Source organism: Phyllobates terribilis, unplaced genomic scaffold (assembly GCF_046119375.1).
Source record: "Phyllobates terribilis strain yellow unplaced genomic scaffold, ASM4611937v1 Scaffold_3__8_contigs__length_932513732, whole genome shotgun sequence".
Taxonomy (NCBI): domain Eukaryota; kingdom Metazoa; phylum Chordata; class Amphibia; order Anura; family Dendrobatidae; genus Phyllobates; species Phyllobates terribilis.
The window spans coordinates 680,196,558-680,218,107 of NW_027362763.1; the positions used below are offsets into that span (position 1 = coordinate 680,196,558).

Sequence of the window (21,550 nt, forward strand, 5' to 3'; positions counted from 1 at the left end):
AAAAACAATGAAGATGTTGTTTCATGTAAAAAATGAGTAAAGTGACTGCTATTCACAGGCATCGAGTAATGACTACAAAGATCATCACAGCCGCTGAGTCATGCTGAGTGAGACCTGGCAACAATGATGAGGGTTGACATCACTCCCTGGCGCCTGTGAATAGCGGTCACTTTACTGCTATTCACATGAACCGGAGACAGAATTGAGGAATGTGGACTACATCGGACCTGAGCAGTAACATGTTGGATAATAAATTGATGAACGAGGGACTGTCTCTTGTTTTTATTTATGACTTTTTATGTCTTTCAGGTATCCTTATCCAGACTACTTTGGATTCGTTGGATTACTTCAGACCTGCATGTTTTTTTTTCCTTTTTTTCAATAAATTGGTGAATGAGGTATAGAGTGGAGGGGTCTTTATTCAAATAAATTGTTTTTTTTTCCATGTGTGTGTTTCTATTTTTTATTCCCGGGTTAATAATATGGGTGTCTGATAGACACCTCTCCATTACTAACCTCAGGTGCTGATTGCAGATATGATTTTTGACAAATCACAGCTGTCATCAAACCCAACTACCAATACCCCGATTGCCACCACACCAGGGCAATCAGGAAGAGCCAGGCAAATCCTCAGAATTGGTGCATCTAATGTGATGCGCCAATTCTGGGGTGGCTGAGGGCTTGTATTTTTACGCTGGGCAGGGCAAAATAACTATGGACCTTCCCAGTCTGATAATATAAGCTCGCAGCTGTCTGCTTTACTTTGGCTCATTATCAAAGATAGGGAGGACCCCATGTCATTTTTTTCAATTATGTATTTATTATTTTAATAAAGAAATTATGCTGCGTCCAGAATGCAAGTATTACTGATCGTGAGCACACAGCCTAATACTCTGACAACAGTGTTCCCAGCAGTGACCTGGGAATCAGAGATGCGTCCAGGCATCTTCCCATGCAGATCGCATTCCATTTGAACGCGGTTTCCATCCATTTCAGTGATTTTCCTGCCCCCCCCAGCCCTCCTGTTAGGGTCTTCTGGAAAAATGCTAGAGTTTTCCATAGACTTCCATTATACTCGTTACTTGAGTCGAGCTCGTCTGAGTGCCTGACCTGCTCGATTCGACTACCAATAACTCAAGCATTTTAGTGCTTGCTCATCAAGAGTTATCTCTAATGAGACAACATCTTTAAAAATAAAAACAGTACTACCTGTAATGTACCTATTATAGTTGTCCCCAAATCCAAACAGAATTACCTTTATCTATATTATTCCAGGAAAGGTTCACTTTCGTCCAACGGCTTCGAAACATTTTTCTGTACCATTTCTTGTCCTGATCTCCCCAATCATAGAAATCTGGAACTTGATTGCAGATAATGAGCTTGGAAAATTCTTTAATAAAATCCTCCCAGCACATCCTGAAAAAATACAAACTTTAGTAAACTTTTAAACAACTCTTGAGTGTGCAGTGCTAAAATTGTGCATTTAAAGGTAGAAATTGACAGACTTTTAATAGGAATATTTTTTTTGATGACACATCTCTTTAAGGTTTCATAAAGAGACTACCTCTACTGTCATCCACTGGTGTCTCACAATGGCACAGTACTGTATTGGTTGTGTGAGTTGATCACTGTTATTGTTGGTGCATTTGATATAATGACTATTTCACTGATTGTTGGCCAGTTTCGTTGTGATTTCTGAACACTGGTCTTCTTGGTAGTCTGTGAGTATTCAGAAATCTAGAAGGATCTGTTTCATGGTAGAGAAACCTAATCACCAAAATGATATTGATCAAGTGGGAGCAACCTGTCACGAAGATACCCTGACAATGAGGGGCCAGAAGATCACAGCGACTGGTCACACGTACTCATGCACTGATAAGAACTGTTTCAACATCCTATTAAACAGTGCAGGTTTTCCTTGCTCTGTCACTGCAAGGGATAATTAGTTCAGTTGATCTCCTAGATCCCTACATCCTGAATTGTCTTAGCTGTTCTGTGTTGGCCACTCCTCTCGGGTACATATGCTCGCCGTTGGCAGCGATAGTTCTATTTCCTGATTTGGTGGTGAAGGAGTTCACTATTTGGAGTCGGCGTTTGGAGATTTATTAAGGAGATTGCTGTGTGGAGTTGGTTTGCATGTTTAACCTTATCCTTACCCATTTGGTTTCACGTTTCTATACCTCCACTGTTTGTTTTGTGAGTGCATTTGTATGATTGTTTTATTTTATCCCTGGCTGTTTATCCCTGTCTGTCTGGTTAGTGTTTTCCTACACACTTCAGCCTCTCACCTCCCTGGGTGGGGTTAAGTTAAAAGCATAACTAGGCAGGAGACCCCAGCGTCCACACCATCCAGGGTAATCCGGGGGACAGGGATAGACTAGGGCGCCCCTAGTTCAAGTGATCGGGTAGGTGCCCACGGTCCCTTGTCACTACGTGATACAACCTGTTTTCTATTGTCTGCATCATAAGCTGATATTCTGGAACCCAAATTGCGTTAGTGCTTAGTTCCCTCCTTCCTCTCAAACTCCACACGACCCAAAATCACAGCCACACTAGCCAGTGGCCTAAGTAGTTTTTGACTCCATGCAATTTGTTAAAATTGTGTTGTACAGGTAAAATGGGCTGTAATGGGGTTGAAAATGGGTTCACCAATGTCTTACAAAACTTAATACTGAATTTGATAAGGAGCTCTAAGGTACCACTTATTAGAAGAGAGGGTTTTACATTGTGTCCTTTAAAGAGTTCAGTTGCTGGTGATATTTCTGTGTAAGAGGACAGCATAGGATGAGATGTGCCCATGCCTTTGATAATGTATAGCATAAAAAGTTATTTTATTCTACTAATAGGGATCATACACATTCAGACATACAGCATTGCAGAAAAAATTAAGCTGTAAAATCACGTATAACATTTCGGCACCATAGCTAGCCAGCAGTGGGGATGAGTATTATGTGCTAAATATGGTGCATTGCCCAAGGACTGTAGAGAGGCCATAGGGGACCTAAAGAGATTCATCTTGTACTGAGCTAAGCCCACCTGCATAAAAGCACTGCTTGTTAGTGTAGCACCCTGAGGATTCGGCTGCTACAGGGGTATTACACCTCAAGCCAGAGGTGTGGTATTCCACTCCCGGGTAAAGATGGAGTGTGGAACTGAGCTCAGAAAGCTGCATGCACTACACACATCCCATTTCCGAGGAACAGACCAACGGTACTCCCACTTAGAAATGTGCAGGTACGACCGAGTCTGTTCCTGGCTGGAGTGGGAGGGGGGTGGTACATCCCAGTAGTGTAGGGGCAGATAGGGGGAGCAGCCTGGGTAAAGTTAGGAGCTCATTGGGTGCTGGTCACCTGGGCTCACACATAGAGGGAGTATTTAAGGTGGGCACCATCTAAGATCAGGGTCAGTCTGTGAGAAGTCAGTCAGCCTTTTGCAGAGTCAGAGGAAGAGAGCAGAAGAGAAGAGCAGCCCCAGGCCCAGAGAGAGTGAGAGAGGAGAGCAAGAAAGACCCAGAGAGGGGGAGACAGAAGGAACTCTGAGAACCCAAGTACAACCCTAGGGTGAAGAGTTGGCAACAGGGTACCGGATCCCAAACTGGTGGGGGCTAAAGCATACCTCAGCCAGAGACCGGAGGCCGTGGGCAGGATCTGCCACGGCCACCCACCACATCCACCCTGAAGGCAAACCACGTGTAGGGTCAGGGAACCCAAGGCCAAGGGTCTCCCAACAGAAGGCCCGAGGGAGCTGGACCTAGGTGGATCCCTGGTGGGGACGGCCAGAAGAAAGGACAAGAAGGAGGGCTCAGGGACACGCTCCGGACTTGCTTGGGGGTTGGCTGAATCCAGGACCTGGTGGACGCAGCACGGCTCGGGTGGTCACTCAAGGCCGGAGTGACCGGAATATCTGCAGTAAGTAAACACCCTGAACTGCACACCCCGACTCTGTCTTTAATTATCATCTACGCTGCACCACCACAACCCCCACCCTCTGCACCTGACCCCCTGAGGCCATACCCCTCCCGTTGGGGGTTATATTATCTAAAGCTGCACCAACACCATCAGCCTCAGCGGACCCTGCTGCAGCGGCGGCCGTAGTGACCACAATCCAACGGGTGGCGTAGTCGACATAACGAACTTTGTAACATCTGTAGGACTGCCACATACTCTGAGCTTGACACCCTGGGCACGGACCGGGTCACAGCCACTCGGAGACTACAACCCCCATCTGATCCGGCTCCGGGTATTCCCCTAAAGAATATGGCCCAGGGGGTGCGTCAACTTTGGCGTAGTCGGCAGGATCACGTGCCCGCAACACCCGGGTACTGCGTGCCTGAAAAAAAGAACAAGTTTACCTCAAAAAGAAGTCTCCTGCCGGTTCCGGAGGGTCCCCGCCATCGGACCCCATCACAGATCGATTCCCGCCGGTTGTCCGCCATTAACAGCTTTTTCCCGCCATCTGCAGAGTTTCCCGCCACTGGGAGACGATTCCCGCCATTTCCGAAGATTTCCCGCCTTGGAAGAGTGGACGCCATTATGGGCGTGCCAGAGGGTGGCAAGAGGCCACCTCCCATCGTGGGCCAGGACCGAAAATGGCGCCAAAAGTGGAAACCGCCCCCACCAACAGAGACTGTGATGCTAGAGGTGTCTGTCAGCGTGAAAGAACTGCCCCTGGAGCTGACAATCACCAAGTGGCCCCGGGACCGCCCTCGAAGTGGGAGGACTGAGAACGAGAGAGCAAAGATGGGTGTCGCCTGGAGCAGTCTGGAGAGAGCGCACCCGGAGACAAGAAGCCTAGAGCTGAGTCCAGAAGAAGCTTACCCGGAGATGGAAGAAGAGCAGAGCAGCACCGGCCCGCTGGCCAGGAGCCTGCTGGAGACAACGAGAAGAGAGCAGAGCAGCACCGACCCGTTGGTCAGGAGCCTGCTAGAAGCAACGACCCCACTAGGCTTAGTGGAGGTCCTAGCACAGCTCCCCCGAGATCGGGAGTGTGCACAGACTGCGCTGGAGGGCCTCGCACGGAGGATGGCCCGGGTGCAACGAGAAACGTTGGCGGAGTGGAGCCGTGAGATGGCCCAGCAGACAAGAACTCGTCAGCGGAGCACGCCACCCGAGATGAGGAGACAGACCGCCTCTGAGGATGGCGCAGGAGGACTGAAGGCCGGAGACGGCGTCGAGAAGGGAGCCGAACGAAGGGAGGCAGGTAAAGGGGACGTCTCTACCCCAAACCGGGAAACCGCGTACCTGCCCCAGCTCCCCGTCGCAGAGCCCGAAGTATCCCCTGCCGTGCCCGTCGCTGCAACGTCACCGCCGCAGACTAGGCCACAACCGGAAGCCGCAGCCGCGACCCCTGTGACGTCACACGCCTCGACCCCGAGCGTGACCAAGCAGGAAGTACCATCGGCCTGGTCGCAAGGCCTAGTACCCCCGGGCGCCGCAATACCAACAGCGCCCCCTACCTCCGCGGAGCCACCGGCCTGGTCGCAGGGCCAAGTAGCCCAGGGCGCCGCCGTCCTTACGGTGCCCTTCACTTTCCAGGTGCCCCAGGCCTGGCCGCAAGGTCTGGGCAACCCGGGCGCCACCACCACCGCGCCCATAAAACCAAGAGTGCCGCATCTGGGAGAAGATCTGTTCGCCCAACATTCGTGCCCGGATGGGCAGCCCTTTATATGGCCACCGGAGTTTCACCATCCCCGACTCCGGAAAGAGAGACCCCTAGACGAACCCCTGATCCCGGCTCCAAAGCCCATAAAGAGGATCTCGCCCCCGCTAGAAGAGACCCAGTTTGAGTGGGACCCCACCGGAGAAGACCTCATGGGGTTCACTCAGGAGACTCGGGCAGCTGCAGCGGAGCGTGCAGAGTGCTGCCGGCAACAGCTCGAGGTCTTCGAGAGGGAGCGGAGAGAGAGGCGGGTCCGGGAACAACAAGCCCAAATAAAGAGCGCGGAGCAGAAGAGCCGGGCCAGGAGGAGTCCCCGTGCAGCCCATGGTCCCCCTTCCACCGGGACTGTGATCAAGTTTAATATGCAGCACGGGTGGGGCTTCATCAGAGATCACCGCACCCCAGGCGACGTCTTCGTGACAAGAAGAGACGTTGAGTCCCACCTACCGGAGGGACACAGAGGACGTGACCTGTATATAGGGGACGAGGTCACCTTCACCCGGCACAAGTGTGCCAAAGGACCCTACGCCCTCCATGTGCATCGCCTAACGGAGGAGGAGCTGCGGTGTGAGGAGGAGCAAGAGGACCCGGACGGGTCTGAAACTAAAGTTAATCACAAAGAAAGAGCAGGAGGACGTCGTCGTTGAGTACAGCAGAGTAGAAGCTGTATATAGTTGCCCGTCGGGGCACAGTGAACTGTTGCTAATATGGTCCCCGTTGGGACAAGTGTGAACTGTTACCCGTATTTCCCTTATTCCCACTGACCGAGGACTGAGAGCGGTCATCCCTTTCCTAAATACCTGGCCGAGGACTGAGAGCGGCCATAGCCCCTTGTATATAGTTGCGCTTCCTAAAGCGCCCCCTACCGGTTTTATAGGAAAACCATTTTTCTAGAGAAACTGTTGCACTATTCCCGGGCACACGTTGCACAGTGTCCGGAGGAGGAGCTAGAAGCAAGAGAAGTCTACGAGAATGTTATTTATGAAAAAAAGTTTTATTGCTGATATATATGTTTTATATGTTTTTATTATGTTGTTTATGCAAAAATTGTATGTTTTGGTGTTGTTTTATATCTTACAGCCCGAGGACGTGCTGTGATTTACCAGGGGGGAATGTAGCACCCTGAGGATTCGGCTGCTACAGGGGTATTACACCTCAAGCCAGAGGTGTGGTATTCCACTCCCGGGTAAGGATGGAGTGTGGAACTGAGCTCAGAAAACTGCATGCACTACACACATCCCATTTCCGAGGAACAGACCAACGGTACTCCCACTTAGAAATGTGCAGGTACGACCGAGTCTGTTCCTGGCTGGAGTGGGAGGGGGGTGGTACATCCCAGTAGTGTAGGGGCAGATAGGGGGAGCAGCCTGGGTAAAGTTAGGAGCTCATTGGGTGCTGGTCACCTGGGCTCACACATAGAGGGAGTATTTAAGGTGGGCACCATCTAAGATCAGGGTCAGTCTGTGAGAAGTCAGTCAGCCTTTTGCAGAGTCAGAGGAAGAGAGCAGAAGAGAAGAGCAGCCCCAGGCCCAGAGAGAGTGAGAGAGGAGAGCAAGAAAGACCCAGAGAGGGGGAGACAGAAGGAACTCTGAGAACCCAAGTACAACCCTAGGGTGAAGAGTTGGCAACAGGGTACCGGATCCCAAACTGGTGGGGGCTAAAGCATACCTCAGCCAGAGACCGGAGGCCGTGGGCAGGATCTGCCACGGCCACCCACCACATCCACCCTGAAGGCAAACCACGTGTAGGGTCAGGGAACCCAAGGCCAAGGGTCTCCCAACAGAAGGCCCGAGGGAGCTGGACCTAGGTGGATCCCTGGTGGGGACGGCCAGAAGAAAGGACAAGAAGGAGGGCTCAGGGACACGCTCCGGACTTGCTTGGGGGTTGGCTGAATCCAGGACCTGGTGGACGCAGCACGGCTCGGGTGGTCACTCAAGGCCGGAGTGACCGGAATATCTGCAGTAAGTAAACACCCTGAACTGCACACCCCGACTCTGTCTTTAATTATCATCTACGCTGCACCACCACAACCCCCACCCTCTGCACCTGACCCCCTGAGGCCATACCCCTCCCGTTGGGGGTTATACTATCTAAAGCTGCACCAACACCATCAGCCTCAGCGGACCCTGCTGCAGCGGCGGCCGTAGTGACCGCAATCCAACGGGTGGCGTAGTCGACATAACGAACTTTGTAACATCTGTAGGACTGCCACATACTCTGAGCTTGACACCCTGGGCACGGACCGGGTCACAGCCACTCGGAGACTACAACCCCCATCTGATCCGGCTCCGGGTATTCCCCTAAAGAATATGGCCCAGGGGGTGCGTCATTAGGAATTGTGATTCTGTGCTCCCACCTGGAAATAGAGCAGGTCTGGTGTTGCGCTACTCCAGTCGCAGGCGCCGCCATTGTCCTGATCCTGGAGGCAGAGATGCTACCCATGAATGGAGACTGTCCCAATCTTTTCGAGCATCGTTCTGGTGTTGTGGGATGTGTGGGACGCCACGTCTGTCACTGATTTCCCCAGTTGCCAGGTAAGGTAAGATGCTGCTTTGTCTGGTACTAAGCAATGGTGGAATTGTGTTCATTCAGCTGTGCAGGCTAGCAGGGAGTGGCTGTCTGGGGATGATTGGGAGTTATTCAACACCTGATCACTAGGCGGGCTATATAATCCTGCTCCCTGCTCAGTGCCTTGCTGTTTAATGCAGTTTCATGTGCTGTACTGGTGAGTGGTGCTAGCATTAGATTTGCTATATTTTCAGGAGTTTTTTCATTTTCTGTTCTGGTTTCACTGCTTGGGGTTCAGCTGTCCGGCGCAGTGGGCCTGGGAAAGGCTCTGCCAAAGTCCCCCTTCCATTTACTGGGAACTGGGTGAAGATTATTCCTGGCCCTCAAGGGCTCGCCTATCTGGGCAGCTTGCGCCAAGTGTGTCTGTGGCTGTGCCTTTGCTGGTTTGGCACCAGTCTTGCTGGGTACCTCTGCAAAGCGTATAACACTGCTATTGTAGAGAGAGAGCAAAGAGATTCACCATAGAGGGGAGAATAGAGGCTTATTTCTCTGAGAGGAATTAAACTGCTAAGGATATTGCCAACACCTGTGTAAATTGTCCCACTCTCAAGCCCAGTGATGTTGTAAATGCCAACTATTCTTACTCTGTTAAAGCCTTTGCCTCATTTGAGAATATTTGTAATCATTAGTAACTGTCTCCTTTGTAACTCTGTATTCTTTTCCTCGTCTCTGAAATTACTCTACCATTATAGGCCACTGTATCCTACTTGCTGTGTCTTCCTGTGATGTTTTTAACTGACATGGAATAAAGAACAAGTTTTTATCAAGAACCTACTGTTTTGGTGCCTTGGCTTTCCTGAACTAATATATTGCTTTTGGACCTGGTGGGAAGCCCAGCCAAGTTCAGTACAAGTCTATCAATGATGCATATGAATCTATCTTTGGACTGAGTAATGTTGGACACATAGTGGATGTGAGATAAACCTGCAGTAATGCTTTAGGACATAGAGGAGTAAAAGGGGTTAATCGACCATGACAGGTTGATTATGAGCAGTTGACAAGTTGAGTGAGATGGCTGCTCACTATATCTCCACCCCTGGGTGTGGTTCACTTTGTAAAATGAGACCTGTTTGTCTCACAAAAGTCAGCGTGTGTGGAGGTTGCAGACCTCCTTTGCTAAAGGACTAAAAAGCTGGACAGGCCAGGTGGGCTAAACAGCACTATTGTATGGACTTTTTGCTTTATGTTTTACTTGATGCCGGACAAGGGCTATATTTGAGTTTCCTGTGATGTGGTTTATGAGGACTGCAATAAACCAGCCGGACTTAAATAGAAACGGTTCCTGTGATACCTCAGATCGCTCCCAAGTGAGTAGCATTGTCACAAAACTAAAATCAGAAGTGGAACAATCAGAGGAAAAGTATAACAGAAACCTGCATTTTTCACCCAGTTGGCTTTCAAATACTGATGTAAAATAATGACCAAATACTGAACGTGTAAACTTGACCTAACTGAAAATGTACTGTACAACCATAGGGGAAACAGAATTTGATATGATGAGTGAGCAGAGAGAATGACTCTCCAATTAGCTCAATTATTTATGTTATCCCTACATTAAAAAATATCCCTTACAACAACTTTTGAAGTTTTTTGTATTTTTATACAATTGTGTTTTCAATTTATTTCCGCATTATTTTGCCTATGTTCTTGTTTTGTTGGTGAAGGTTACATTTTCAGAATACAGTACATGGGTTCTTTGGAAAGACAAAATAAAAGTTAAACTCTCGGACTGCTGGTACTAGAAGGTTGGAAATGCACACCAAACATATACAAGGAGACTTCTCCTAAGGCCACGGCCCCACTATCAGTATTTGGTCAGTATTTTTTCTCAGGTGTTGGAGCTAAAATCAGGTGAGGAACAATAAGAGAAAAGGTATAATAGAAACAAGTCACCAATTCAGCATTTATCACCCACTCCAGGTTTTGGCTTCCACTCCGGAGAAAAAATACTGACCGAATATTGACCAAATACTGATAGTGGGGCTGTGGCCTTTCTCTGAAAATTTATTGTCCAACTAAAGAGGTAACAGAAGTGGATATGATGGGTGGGTAGAGGGAATGGCTCTCCAATGAGTCAAATAATTTGTCAGTCCTAAATTAAAAAAGGACCCTACCAGAACTCCCCATCATCATCATCAATTTTCTGCAGTCTCTGTCTGTCCCCTGCTCTCAGTTCATTCCATAATGGACACCTAAAAGGAGTGAAACATAAAATAATGATTTTTTTATTTCAAGAGTATACAATTTTATACATGAGTTGTTTGATTAATTTAGAGTATTTTACACACTATTGATACAAAACATTATGACACCATGCTTCCCCATGAACGGTGTTAGTAAATTTTGCCTAGTATAAGTTACCTGTCATTCCAGTCCCCATTCCATTCTCCAGACCCCCATGGATTCCATAATCGAATGAGCCTCACATCTCCATCCCGAAAGGGAACCTGTGACAAGACTTAAACATTATTTTATTATTTTTGCACAACTGGATGGATTTCTAAATTCTATGTTGCATCCGGTAGAAAGAAAAAGACAGTAAAAATGTTCATAACGTACAACTCAGAGATTTGTTAATCATGCCCCCACCCCAACACCACCATAGCACTAGTATTGTATTGATTGGTGGCATTGAAAAGAGTTGGACAACCAGATTAGATATTGACAACCAATCCATTAGTATTGTTGTCCCAGAAAATTCTACAAAAAGTTTTGGCTTCTTGAATTTCAATTAGTCAGCCCGTATATCTGCTCCAGAAGTTAGCTGAAAAGGAAGTCCAAAAAAGGATAGACCTGTGATGAAGTGAGATATCATCACTCCAGGGACCAGGACGTCTGCAGATTCTCTTTTGGGATATGGTCAAGTATTATAACAAAAACTAGAATTTCTAAGACCTGTGAGAATCATCTTCTGATGCTGAGGATTAAAATATATCTCACCTTAGTCTTTAGGTTTTGCAAAAAGTTCTATAAGTGTGAACATAACCAAAAAAATTATAAGCCGGGGGAGGTTGTGGAGCGGGTATATATTTATTAGCTTTTTATTGACTGAGCCCATGAAAGTCATTGTTCACACGCAAAAGATCTAAAACAAATATCAATTTTATTTAGGCTGCTTCGTAGTTTTGAGAAAATAACTTTGGGTTACTGAGATGATTGAGGGGTCAGTAAAGTCTTTGAGGGATCAGTAAAGTCCTTGTGGGGTCACTAAGCCCCTTGATGGGTCAGTAAAGTGCTTGTGGGGTCAAGAAGACCATTGAGGGGTCAGTAAAGTGCTTGTGCGGTTCCTAAGGTCTTTGAGGGGTCAGTAAAGTCCTTGTGGGATTACTGATATAATTGAGGGGTCAGTAAAGTCCTTGTGAGGTCACTAAGGCCATTGAGTATCAGTAAAGTCCTTATGGGTAACTAAGGCCTATAAGTGGTCAGTAAAGTCCTTGTGGGGCCACCATAAGCATTGATGGTTCAGTAAAGTTCTTGTGGTGTCACTAAGCCATGGAGAGGTCAGAAAAGCTTTTCTGGTTTCAGTAAAGTCTTTGTGGTATCATTACTGTGGTCCTGGTATTTGTTCTTCCCATAGACTTCTAGTAAACCATCTGTGGTGAGAACTTCATAAAATCAGTCTTGAGTCCATTACATCCATTGGGTCAGTGACATGTTTTGCCCATGTAGCATGCAAACATTTAAAGCAAACCTTTTTTCAATATTTGGGCTTTATGGTCCATGAATGTAAAATCTAAACTACTGTACCTCTATTATATCTAAATAAAGTGTAAAACCATCAACAATCTGCTGTTGATGAATCTACAAATTTCAGGAATCCGTTTAGTACTTTGAACAGCACCAGAGACTACCAGTAACCAATCCTCTATACATGAACTCTTACTTGGCCATATTCCTGATGACCTGGCTTCTTTCCTACAGAATTCACCCTGTGGCTTCTTCAGGACTTTTGAAAACTAGGAAATATTTTCTTCCCAATACCGATGCCGGGGTTTAGAGTAAGAAGACAAAGGGAAGCTCCTTCCATTGTCAACACTGTGATTAACACTGATTGACTTCCTGCCTGTGGAATGGAGCTAATAATATGAGAATCTGTCAGCAGCCATCCTGCTTTCTGATGGTTTCCATTTACCAAATCTTTTATCCTACACTGAACAATATGATTTATTACCACATCATCATTATTTACCTTTGCATATTTGGTTATAGAATAGGCATGACACTCCACAAGGCCGTTGTTCTGGAGGACATTTTCCTCGAGTTTCTGGTGGGAACAGACAGAAAAGTCAAACATTGGGAAAGTTTAGCTTATGTTGAATATTTCATTCCTATTTCCACTCAAAAAGTGAACTTTACTAGCACCAGGCAAATCCAAGCACATGCCAGGGCAGGGCCCATTGGTCTTTGGTGGGCTCGTGTCACTAGTAGTAGATAGAAATCCTTGAGCTCCACGTACATCAGGGGACATGTCTCTAGAAAGATCATCAGAGGCAAAACTTCTGGGGCTGCAGATGTAGCAGCTGTACCCCGGCCCTAGTGATTAATGGGATCCATGGGCCCCTCTACCACATGAGACAGCAGCAGTATAATAAATAGCATATGATCTTACAGATATTCCACTTTTTTTTACCATTTCAAGTCTGCACCATTTTCCTTTCTTCACAACCAGGCACATTTTGTTTATTTTTAATTATACATGTGGTTTATGAGCTTTAGTTTTTTTTCCGATCCGGTAATCTAAACAATATATTCCTATTTTTTTGATGTGTAGAAAATAATTTTTATTTTTATATTTTTATTCTTATTAGAAAAGAAAAATAAAGAGAAGAGAATAAGAACTGATCTGCAGCCTATAAACAGTGTATGGAGCTATTATAAAGCCGGAGGGACACAAAGAGAGATAAAGCATCCTCCATCTTATCTGAGGTACAATAGAGAGCGAGACATAGAGACTCCTCCATTATACCTGAGGTACAAGAAAGAGATAGAGCCTTCTCAATTATATCTGAGGTACAAGAAAGAGATAGAGCCTTCTCAATTATATCTGAGGTACAAGAAAGAGATAGAGCCTTCTCCATTATACCTGAGGTACAAGAAAGAGATAGAGCCTTCTCAATTATATCTGAGGTACAAGAAAGAGATAGAGCCTTCTCCATTATATCTGAGGTACATGGAGAGATAGAGCCTCCTCCATCTATCTGAGGTACAAGAGTTAAGCCCCCGTCTCACATAGCGAGATCGCTAGCGAGATCGCTGCTGTGTCACGGTTTTGGTGACGCAACAGCGACCTCACCAGCGATGTCGCTATGTGTGACACTTTGCAGCGATCAGGCCCCTGCTGTGAGGTCGCTGATCGCTGCAAAGTGTCCTGGACCATTTTTGGGTCGTTGCTCTCCCGCTGGTCAGCACACATCGCTGTGTGTGACCAGCGGGAGCAGCGATCAGGCTGGTAACCATGATAAACATCGGGTTACTAGGGGCACACGCGCACCTAGTAACCCGTTGTTTATGATGGTTACGAGCCTGCTAAAGTGAGCGGTAACCTCCCGCTCACCGTAGCAGAGTGGTAACCATGATAAACAACGGGTTACTAGGTGCGCGTGTGCCCCTAGTAACCCGATGTTTATCATGGTTACCAGCCTGCTCCTGCTTCAGCAGGCTGGTAACCAGGAGCAGGACATCGTGGAAAGATTCTTTCCACGATGTCGCTGCTCCCCTGATCGCTGGTGAGCCTGCCTGTTTGACAGCTCACCAGCGCCCACATAGCGACGCAGCAACGATCCCTGACAGGTCGTATCGTTGTCGGGATCGTTGCAGCGTCGCTAAGTGTGACGGGGCCTTAAGAGAGAGATAGTTCTTCCTCCATCTTATCTGAGGTATGAGAGAGACAGAGAGCCTCCGCCGTGTATCTGAGGTACAAGAGAGATAGAGCCTCCTCCATTTATCTGAGGTACATGGAGAGATAGAGTCTCCTCCATCTATCTGAGGTACATGGAGAGATAGAGCCTCCTCCATCTATCTGAGGTACAGGAGTAAGAGAAAGATAGTGCTTCATCCATTTTATCTGAGGTACAAGAGAGAGACAGAGTGCCTCCGCTGTGTATCTGAGGTACAAGAGAGATAGAGCCTCCTCCATCTGTCTGAGGTACATGGAGAGATAGCGCCTCCTCCATTTATCTGAGGTACAGGAGTAAGAGAGAGATAGTTCTTCCTCCATCTTATCTGAGGTATGAGAGAGAAAGAGAGCCTCCGCCGTGTATCTGAGGTACAAGAGAGATAGAGCCTCCTACATTGATCTGAGGTACATGGGGAGATAGAGCCTCCTCCATTTATCTTAAGTAACTGAGAGATGGAGCCGCCTCCATCTATCTGAGGTAACTGAGAGATGTAGCCTCCTCCATTGATCTGAGGTACATGGGGAGATAGAGCCTCCTCCATTTATTTTAAGTAACTGAGAGAAGGAGCCGCCTCCATTTATCTGAGGTAACTGAGAGATGGAGCCTCCTCCATTGATCTGAGGCAAAAGGTAGAGAGAGCCTCATATATTTTATCTGAGATACGAGGGATAGTCACTTGCATTGTATCTGAGGTAAAAAAAGAGCCTCATCCATTGATTTGAGGCACAAGAGAGAGAGTCTCATATATTTTATCTGAGGTAACAAAGAGCCTCTTCCATTAATCTAAGGCTCAAGAAAGAGAGAGCCTCTTCCATTGTATCTGAGGTAACGAGAGATAGTTTCCTTCCCTTAAATGAGACTGGGATACTCTGGAAGGCGCACAGGTGACAATCACATAACTATTTAAAGGGTATAAACTAGTGATGAGCGAGCACTAAAATACTCGGGTACTCGTTGCTCGGGTCGAGCCAATTGGAATACTCGGGTGCTCGACCCGAGCAATGAGCCCATTGTAAGTCTATGGGAAGCTCGAGCATTTTTCAGGCGGCTCCCCCGGCGGTCGGCAGAGGGCCTAAAAATTGCCCAAATCGATGGGAACAGTGCTCAAATGACATGGGAACAGCATAGGGAAGACCCCTGGAAGCATCTCTGACTCCCAGATCACTGCTGTCAACAACGTTGTCAGAGTATTACGCCACTTTTACGGATTCACAATAAAACATACAAAAATAAAACCAAAATGGATTTTCCTGGGAAATATATACTTTCCAGGGTAATGACTTGTATATAAGGCAAAATAAATAACAAAAACCAAAAATACTCCTCCACACCTTGGGCTATGTTCACACATAGCGTTTTTGATGCGTTTTTGCACTTTTGCATTGCTTTCAACAAAGACAAATGCATTCACTGGGAAATGTCATTTTAACATTTTACAACCTTATCTGGCCATGTGGTGTGTGACACATCATCAGACACATGCATATGTGGCACCCCAGGGGTCTGGTTTCCACAGTAACAGCAATGTTATGTCTGAGAGCAGGTGGGAGGTCTCTTGGTCAGGAATCCTATGCATGCCACACCTCCTGCCCAGTCCTGGGAGGGGAAGAACTTCCCCTATATAAACCTAGGGCTGAGGCAGGGTTAGTGAGTAGAGAAGAAGTAGAGAAAAGAAGCAAATATAGGAACAGAACATCAGGAGCTCTGTGGGAGCAGTGTTACAAGGAGTCAGGGGCTGGCAGCTGCAGAGCTCGCCCTGACTGAGAAGATTTCTTACCGGACCCGGAGTCCGAGGCTGTGGGGACTAACTCCTACCCAGCAGCAGAATCCGTCAGGCAGGGGATTCCAGGTCCTCTGGCCAAGAAACCCGAAGGCACGGTCACACGCATGGGACCAGCACCGCCGTCGTGGAGCGGAAGCTACTAGAAGGCCCCGAGTCACCGGCCATACGGGTGAGCACCACACGGTACACTCAGGGACGTGGGCTACTTATACCCGCCTCTAGCAAGGTAGCCAGAAGAGTACAGTTAGTTTGGGAGGCCTACAACTCCACCTGGCCAGGGGAGATCCTATCTGCTCAAGGACTGACCAGGCCCCAATCGCTAGCCAGTACTCCGGGAGGGTCTATCTTTGTCACCAGTAAAGACCCTGAACTACACCGTACCGTCTCCGAGTGGTTCCTGCTACCCCCATCATCCACGTCGGCTGCCCTGAGGCCATACCCCTCCCGTTGGGGGTTATACTATCACGCTGCACAATCCTACCACCGGCCTCAGCGGTCTGCCCTGCAGCAGCAGCTCCTTAGCTGTACTCAACGGGTGGCGTAGTCGTCCAACATCTACCGCTGATACATCGCCGCTCAGTTTGACTCCCTGGGCACGGACCGGGTCACCGCCACGAGACTACAACCCTCAACAGATCCGGCTCCGGGTAAGCTCCCGCGTGCGCAACGCAGCGCGACACAGGCCCAGGGGCGCGTCACATACAATGCTGAAAAGACATGGGAACAGCATGGGGAAGCATTTCTGACTCCCAGGTCATTGCCTAAAGGTGTGCCCATCATAAGTGATCCTTGGTGCATGTGAAGATGCCTCCCGCCATGCACCTGTCATTGCAGACTTGCAACAATCACCGTCCACGTCCTTGTCCTAGTGCAGTGTTCAGTTTTCTCTACCCCATTCCTTGGAATGCAAGCGTAAGTACGCAGCCAGCCACCCACCCACCCACAGGCTGCAATACTATACTGTCAAACTTTTGACAGCTGCTTGCACTTGAAATGTGGCCTTTTAGGCTTGTGGAGGCGGAAGCTTTTCATAACCTCATGTCGGCGGCGGCCGGGTGTCCATACTTGGTCCCCAGCCGCCACTATTTCTCCCGGTATCATCTCCGCCTTCCACAAGCACGGGTCTCACAATAACCCATGCCCTCCCCAGTGCACTTACTGGGAAGGACCGCCTAACTACAAACATGTGGACAGGTGAATGTGGCCAGGAACGGTACGGAGCCAGTCCACAGCTTTTTTTGCTGAGTTGTATTTCACCACAGCAATATTCTTTAGCTTGGTGAAAGGACTTGGGAAACCATATCTACCCAGCTGTCATTTCTCCCAGGAAGTCCTCTAAAGCTGCTTTCAGTTGAAATGTTGCCTTTTAGGCTTGTGGAGGCAGAAGCTTTTCATAACCTCATGCCAGCGGCGGCCGGGTATCCATCCTCGGTCCCCAGCCGCCATTGTTTCAGAGAGTCTGCTATACAGTTATAGGGTTTTCAGTGAGTCCAACGGCTGACCAATTTTAGGAAAAACCCCACTAAGAATTTAAAGACACATAGAGCAGGGCCACAGTAACGACAAATTCCATTTAGAAAGGAGAGGGTCTGCTATACAGTTATAGGGTATGCAGTGAGTCCAACGGCTGACCAATTTTAGGAAAAACCCCAATAACAATTTAAAGACACATAGAGCAGTGCCACAGTAATGACAAATTCCATTTAGAAAGGAAAGAGTCTGCTATACAATTATAGGGTATGCAGTGAGTCCAACGGCTGACCAATTTTAGGAAAAACACCACTAAGAATTTAAAGACACACAGAGCAGGGCCACAGTAACAAGTACAACATGTTTCCATTAGAAAGGAGAGAGTCTGCTATACAGTTGTAGGGTATGAAGTGAGTCCAACGGCTGACCAATTTTAGGAAAAACCCCACTTAGAATTTAAAGACACATAGAGCAGGGCCACAGTAACGACAAATTCCATTTAGAAAGGAGAAAGTCTGCTATACAGTTATAGGGTATGCAGTGAGTCCAACGGCTGACCAATTTTAGGAAAACCCCACTAAGAATTTAAAGACACATAGAGCAGGGCCACAGTAACGACAAATTCCATTTAGAAAGGAGAGAGTCTGCTATACAGTTATAGGGTATGCAGTGAGTCCAACGGCTGACCAATTTTAGGAAAAACCCCAATAAGAATTTAAAGACACATAGAGCAGGGCCACAGTAACGACAAATTCCCATTAGAAAGGAGAGTGTGTCCCATAGTTTTGGCCTATGCAGTAAATGCAAGGGCTGCCAAAAATTTGGAGGCACTTCAATGCCCCTTGGAAGAGACGTGGAGGAGGGCCTCATAAAAAAATGTTCCCATTAGAAAGGAGCGGGCCTCCTATACTTGTAATGCCCATGCACTAAGTGTATGGGCTGACAAACATTTACCCCTGGGGGGTACACATGAACATACTGTATAAAAAATTTTTTTTACGGGCATCATAAATACCCTTTAAAAAATTTATGTGGGTGTTGCATCACGGACCACAGTCACCCTGGTGATATGGTGAAGGAAGATGAGGAGAAGGAGGAGGACAAGAGCAAATAGCCAAAATCAGGAAGCATATACCCATGTCTGGGTGTGAAATGGTGCATGGGAATACACCTCCCAAGAAAAGACACTGGATTGGAGTTTATGTTACGCTGCTATCATTCGGTGGTGTTGAGAAGTCTGGCCCAATCCAGCCCTTGTTCATTTTTATAAGAGTCAGCCTGTCAGCATTTTCAGTTGACAGGAGGATGCACTTATCAGTTATAATTCCACCAGCCGCACTAAAACCCCAATCTGATAAAACGCTGGCGGCAGGGCAGGTCAGGACCTCCAAGGTATAGAGAGCCAGTTCATTCCACGTATCCAGCTTGGATACCCAATAATTATAAGGCACAAAGGAATCACGGAGGACGTTGGTATGGTCGGCAAGGTACTCCCTCAGCATCTTCCAAACCATTGCACTCCCTGTGACAGTACCCCGCGCCTCAGGGCCTGTGCGATGGGAGGGTCTGAGAAAACTCTCCCAGAACTTTGACAGTGTTCCCCTGCCTCTGCTGGATTGAAGTTGTGTCTTTCTCGCCTGTACTCCTTGGTTGTCCAACGAAGTGTGCCCTCTGCCGCCAGCCTTTTCAGATGGGAATTTTTTTAATAGTTCCACAACAAGGACCTTCTGGAACAGCCCCATTTTTGTAGAGCTGTCCGCCTCAGGAATAAGAGATATAAAGTTCTTCTTGTAGCGTGGGTCTAGAAGTGTCACCAACCAGTAATGACTGTCACCCAAAATTTTGAGAATGCGAGGGTCATGGGATAGGCAGCGTAACATAAACTCAGCCACGCGTGCCAGACTACTAACAGGCAAGACTTCCGTGTCCTCACCAAGAGGATGACTGACCATGCTCTCCTCCTCCTCCTCCTCTCTGTCCTCTGGCCATCCACCCTGAATAGACGGTATGACAACTGTGCAGGTAGTACCGTCTATAGTGCATGAAACTAGCTCCTCTCCTTCCTCCTCCTCCTCCTCTTTCTCATTGTCACCCAGTCCACGTTGGGATGAAATGAGGCTTGGCTGTGTGTAATCACCATGTATGGTTCCTTGCTCCATCTCATCGTGCTCTGCCTGCAATGCATCCTCTTTGATTGTGAGCAGAGAGCGTTTCAGAAGACAGAGAAAGCGGGATGGTGACGCTAATTACGGCGTCATCGCCGCTCACCATCTTGGTGGAGTCCTCAAAGTTTTGGAGGATGGTACATATGTCTGACATCCATGTCCACTCCTGAGGTCTTATGTGTGGACTCTGAACTGAATACCGATGGCCTTGTTGATGCTGGTACTCAACAACTGCCCTCTTCTGCTCACAAATCCTTCCCATCATCTGCAGTGTAGAGTTCCAACGCGTGGGGACATCACACACCAGTCTGTGAGCCGGAAGCTGCAAACGCTGCTGAAACACGGCAAGGGCAGCGGAAGCTATAGCTGACTTTCTAAAATGGGCACACAGGCGGCGTACTTTAACAAGCAGATCCGGCAGCTCCGGGTAGGATTTGAGAAACCGCTGAACCACGAGGTTAAGCACATGGGCCAGGCATGGTACGTATGTGAGCTCGCCTCACCTCAGAGCCGGCTCCAGGTTCTGGCCATTGTCACACACGACCATGCCTGGCTGTAGGTTCAGCGGTGTGAGCCACAGATTTTTCTGCTCTTTCAGAGCTGTCCACAACTCTTCAGCATTGTGTGGTTTGTCACCTAAGCATATTAGCTTCAGCACAGCCTGTTGCCGCTTGGCCGAGGCAGTGCTGCAGTGCTTCTAGCTTGTGACTGATGTGGTAATTTCGGAGATGGAGGCTGAAGAGGAGGAGGAGGCTGAGGAGAATGAGGTTCAGGAGCTGTAGACCATGGGGGCAACCCTGATTGACCTAGGGCCCACAATCCTTGGCGTCGGGACGACGTGTTCTGTCCCAAGGTCCGACTGGGTCCCGGCTTCCACTATGTTAACCCAGTGTGCAGTCAGCGAGATGTACTGTCCATGCCCACAAGCACTTGTCCACGTGTCCGTGGTTAGGTGGACTTTCCCGGTAACCGCGTTGTTGAGGGCACGGTTACTGTTTTGGGACACGTGCTTGTGAAATGCGGGGACGGCATGTGGCGCCCCTGGGGGTTTAGTCGCCACATAGGTACTGCACCTCATCCAGAGGTGTGGTGCCTCCTTCTCTCAGGTAAGGAGGGAGTGCTGCCCGGAACCCCAACACCCGCATTCAACACTACACTACTCCAGGCCGGCCCGAAGGGCAAGATGCATTGTGTTCCTGCTGAGCCCTGTCCCTGGCTGGAGTGGGGGGAACCAAAGAGAGGGGGAACCAGTAGTGGGTGTGGGTGGAGGATGTAGAGTAGGGGAGCACCATTGTAGGAGGTATATAAAGGGAAGCCATCTTAGGGTGGCAGAACAGTGAGTGAGGACAGAGAAGTCAGGAGAAAGGAGAGGAGGGGAGCACAGTCTCTTCAGGAGCTCTGCTCCATAAGTGGGGCCTAGCAATAGAGGCCCAGGAGGGGAGCAGAGGAGAAAGGCTCCGTTTTACAGAAGGCATCCCAGGGGGTACCGTGAGGGCAGGACGGCACCCTTATGCCCCGAATCTGCCAGGTGTCAGAGGGATCAGGCCGCAGGAAGGGAACCGGTCCCTGGACCAGCCATGTTACTCCAGGTCTCGGCTGGAAAAACCGGAGGCTTCTGCACTTCCATGGTGCAGTCGCCATAGTCTCACCCTAGTCACAGTGAAGGGCATCAAGCAGGTCCGGGAACTTCAGGTGGCCCAGAGGGGCTTCAGAGCACCCGATCGGGACTGTGTGTGGGAAGCACAGGGCAGGAGGGAGAAGACCCAGCGCGAGAAGTCGGTCTAGTAAGGAACATAAAGAAAGTGGGGTTCCGTCAAGCGCTCCTGAAAAATTTGAGAAAGTGCTGGACCCCTTATCTGGTAAACGCAGTGCGACGCGGGAGGCTGACACCCGTACAGTGTACCTGAGAACCCTGAACAAGAACTGTGAGTAAAACTAGGATGACTGCACTGCACTGCCTCTGTCAGTTATTTCCGCTGCGCCATCTCTCCTGCACTGCAAGCCCCAGC

General features: G+C 48.4%; 1 protein-coding gene across 1 annotated transcript in view; it reads right to left on the minus strand.

Annotated features, from left to right (window-relative positions):
• LOC141257346 (calpain-13-like) overlaps window positions 1-21,550 on the minus strand; it is a 76,328-nt gene that overhangs the window by 31,960 nt on the left and 22,818 nt on the right. The window contains exons 10-13 of the mRNA XM_073671810.1: window positions 12,416-12,490; window positions 10,588-10,673; window positions 10,341-10,418; window positions 1,256-1,416 (exon numbers count right to left, since the gene is read on the minus strand). Of these exons, the coding sequence (XP_073527911.1) occupies window positions 1,256-1,416; window positions 10,341-10,418; window positions 10,588-10,673; window positions 12,416-12,490 (400 nt within the window). The remainder of the gene's footprint in view (window positions 1-1,255; window positions 1,417-10,340; window positions 10,419-10,587; window positions 10,674-12,415; window positions 12,491-21,550) is intronic.